This window comes from Vulpes vulpes, chromosome 3 (genome assembly GCF_048418805.1).
Source record: "Vulpes vulpes isolate BD-2025 chromosome 3, VulVul3, whole genome shotgun sequence".
Classification (NCBI taxonomy): Eukaryota; Metazoa; Chordata; class Mammalia; order Carnivora; family Canidae; genus Vulpes; species Vulpes vulpes.
This window is the reverse complement of record NC_132782.1, coordinates 4,505,927-4,508,246: the sequence shown is the minus strand read 5'-3', so window position 1 is coordinate 4,508,246 and position 2,320 is coordinate 4,505,927. Positions and strand designations below refer to the sequence as shown.

The 2,320-nt window shown below is 45.5% G+C and overlaps 1 protein-coding gene across 1 annotated transcript; it reads right to left on the bottom strand.

Annotated features, from left to right (window-relative positions):
* Positions 1 to 470: 470 nt before the first annotated feature.
* On the bottom strand, positions 471 to 1,670 carry LOC112916536 (malate dehydrogenase, mitochondrial-like). Its single transcript, XM_072751490.1, has one exon. The coding sequence runs from the start codon at positions 1,649 to 1,651 to the stop codon at positions 635 to 637; it is 1,017 nt and encodes a 338-aa protein (XP_072607591.1). The 5' UTR covers positions 1,652 to 1,670; the 3' UTR covers positions 471 to 634.
* Positions 1,671 to 2,320: the final 650 nt, after the last annotated feature.

The window sequence follows — 2,320 nt, the reverse complement described above, 5'->3', positions numbered from 1 at the left end:
GATTCACCGTGGGCTTTAACTTTTTTTCTTCTTTATTGTTTTTATTCTGAGCTTCTTTATAGATAAGTAGTTAAACAAAGGAAGAATGAGATAAAAAAGAGAATTTGCCTACCGTAGTTTAGCAGATTATTGAACATTGAAGGACGAGACATAAAGCTTTGAGTAAATGGAATGAATCTAATTATATGTTGTGTGATGACGGCTTCCCTTTCTTTTTTTTATTATTGTAGTAAGAATACTGAACATGAAATCCATTCTCTTAATACATTTTTAAGAGTACAATACAATGCTGTAATCTATAAACACTATGTTGTACAGCAGATCTCTAGAACTTACTCATTTCGCATAACTAAATCTTTATACCCTTTGTACAGAATCTCTTCCTTTTCCTTTCCCCACAGATATTGGCAACTACCATTCTACTGTTTCTATGAGTTTAACTATTTTTTTTTTTAAAGAAAACAGAAGCCTGCTTTTATTGATGCACACATTGACAGACTTGCGATTGGAAGGGGCCGTGACGTTAACATGACACTGGTGGTTAACGCAACGGAAACATGAGGGCAGGAGATGGCTTTGCAGGGACATGATGCCTTCATAAGTTAGGGAAACGGGCTGCTAGCTGACTGCCCTTTCATTTCATGTTCTTCACAAACTCCTCTCCCTTTTTGATGGAGGCCTTCAGCTCCGGGAAGGCTTCTGCTATCATCTTCTCTTCAAAAGGGGAGATCTTGCCAATGTCTAGATTCTTCTCGATGCCCTTTTTCCCCAGCAGTAATGGTGTGGAGAAATAGGCACAGTCGGCTTCCTGGGATTTAACAAAGGAACATTCGACAACTCCTTCCTTCCCATTCATTGCATCCACAAGGGAGAAGACAAACCCAGCTCCAGCGTATGCCATGGACAGGGTGGCAGAGCCTGCTCCAGCTTTGGCCTTCACCACCTCCGTGCCGGCCTCCTGGGTCCGCCCAGTGACGGCTGTCAGCTGGTCCTGGGGGAGGTCCACCTTGGGAGCGCACTGAGAGATCAGGGGGATGATGGTCTTCCCCGCATGACCGCCAATGACAGGAACATTGACTCGCGCGGGATCCAAACCCTTTAGTTCTGCAATGAAAGTGTTGGCCCTGACAATGTCCAGGGTCGTCACCCCGAAGATTTTATTGGGGTCGTAAGCTCCGTGTTTCTTGAAAACCTCCGTTGCAATTGGGATGGTGGAGTTGGCCGGATTTGAAATGATGCAGATCATGGCCTCAGGGCAATGCTGGGCGCAGGCAGCAGTCAGGGTGGCCACAATTGAGGCGTTGGTGCTGAACAGGTCATCCCGTGTCATGCCTGGTTTTCTTGGGACTCCGGCTGGAATAACCACCGCATCGCAGCCTTTGAGGCAATCCGGCAGCTGCTCAGGTCCGAGGTGGCCTTTCACGGTTGCTCTGGTCTCGATGTGGCTCAGATCTGCGGCCACTCCGGGTGTATGAGCAACATCGTAGAGGGTCAGGCGGCTCACTAAGGGGCTGTTCTTGAGAAGCAGCGCAAGGGGCTGCCCAATTCCTCCGGAAGCCCCAAGCACAGCTACTTTAGCATTGTTCTGGGCCGAGGTGCTGAAGCTGCGGCGGAGAGCGGCGCCGGCGGGGCGGGCGAGGGCGGAGGGCATGGTTGGTTGGAGCGGGCAGGGAGCCGAGGAGCAGGCGCAGGAGCCGGCGGCTGGCAGGTGACACCGAGTTTAACTATTTTAGATACCTCATATAAACATGCACTGTGTGTCTTTCGGTGACTGGCTTACTTCACGTAGCACAATGTCCTCCAGGTTCATCCATGCTGGTGCATGTGACAGCATTGTCTTCCTTTTTAGGGCTGAATAGTATTCCACTCTATGTGTAGACCACATTTTCTTTATCCACTCCTCTATCAATAAACATTTAAGTTGTTCCCATAGCTTAGATATTGTGAATAATGGTTCAATGGACATGGAAGTGCAGAATTCAAATTCTTTTGAATATATATGCATAAATGGAATTGCTGAATCATATAATAGTTCTATTTTTAACTTCTTGAGAAATATCCACACTGTTTCCCAAAGTGGCTGAACTACTTTGCTTTCTCACCAACAGTATGCAAGCATTCCAATTTTTCCACATCATCACCAATACTTTTCTTCTTCTTCTTCTTTTTTTATAATAGCCATCCTAATGTGTGATGTGATATCTTATTGTAGTTTTTATTTGCATTTACCCATTAATTAGTAATGATGAGTATCTTTTCATATTCTCATTAGCCATATGTATGTATGTCAGATATGTATATCTGTTCAAATACTTTGCCT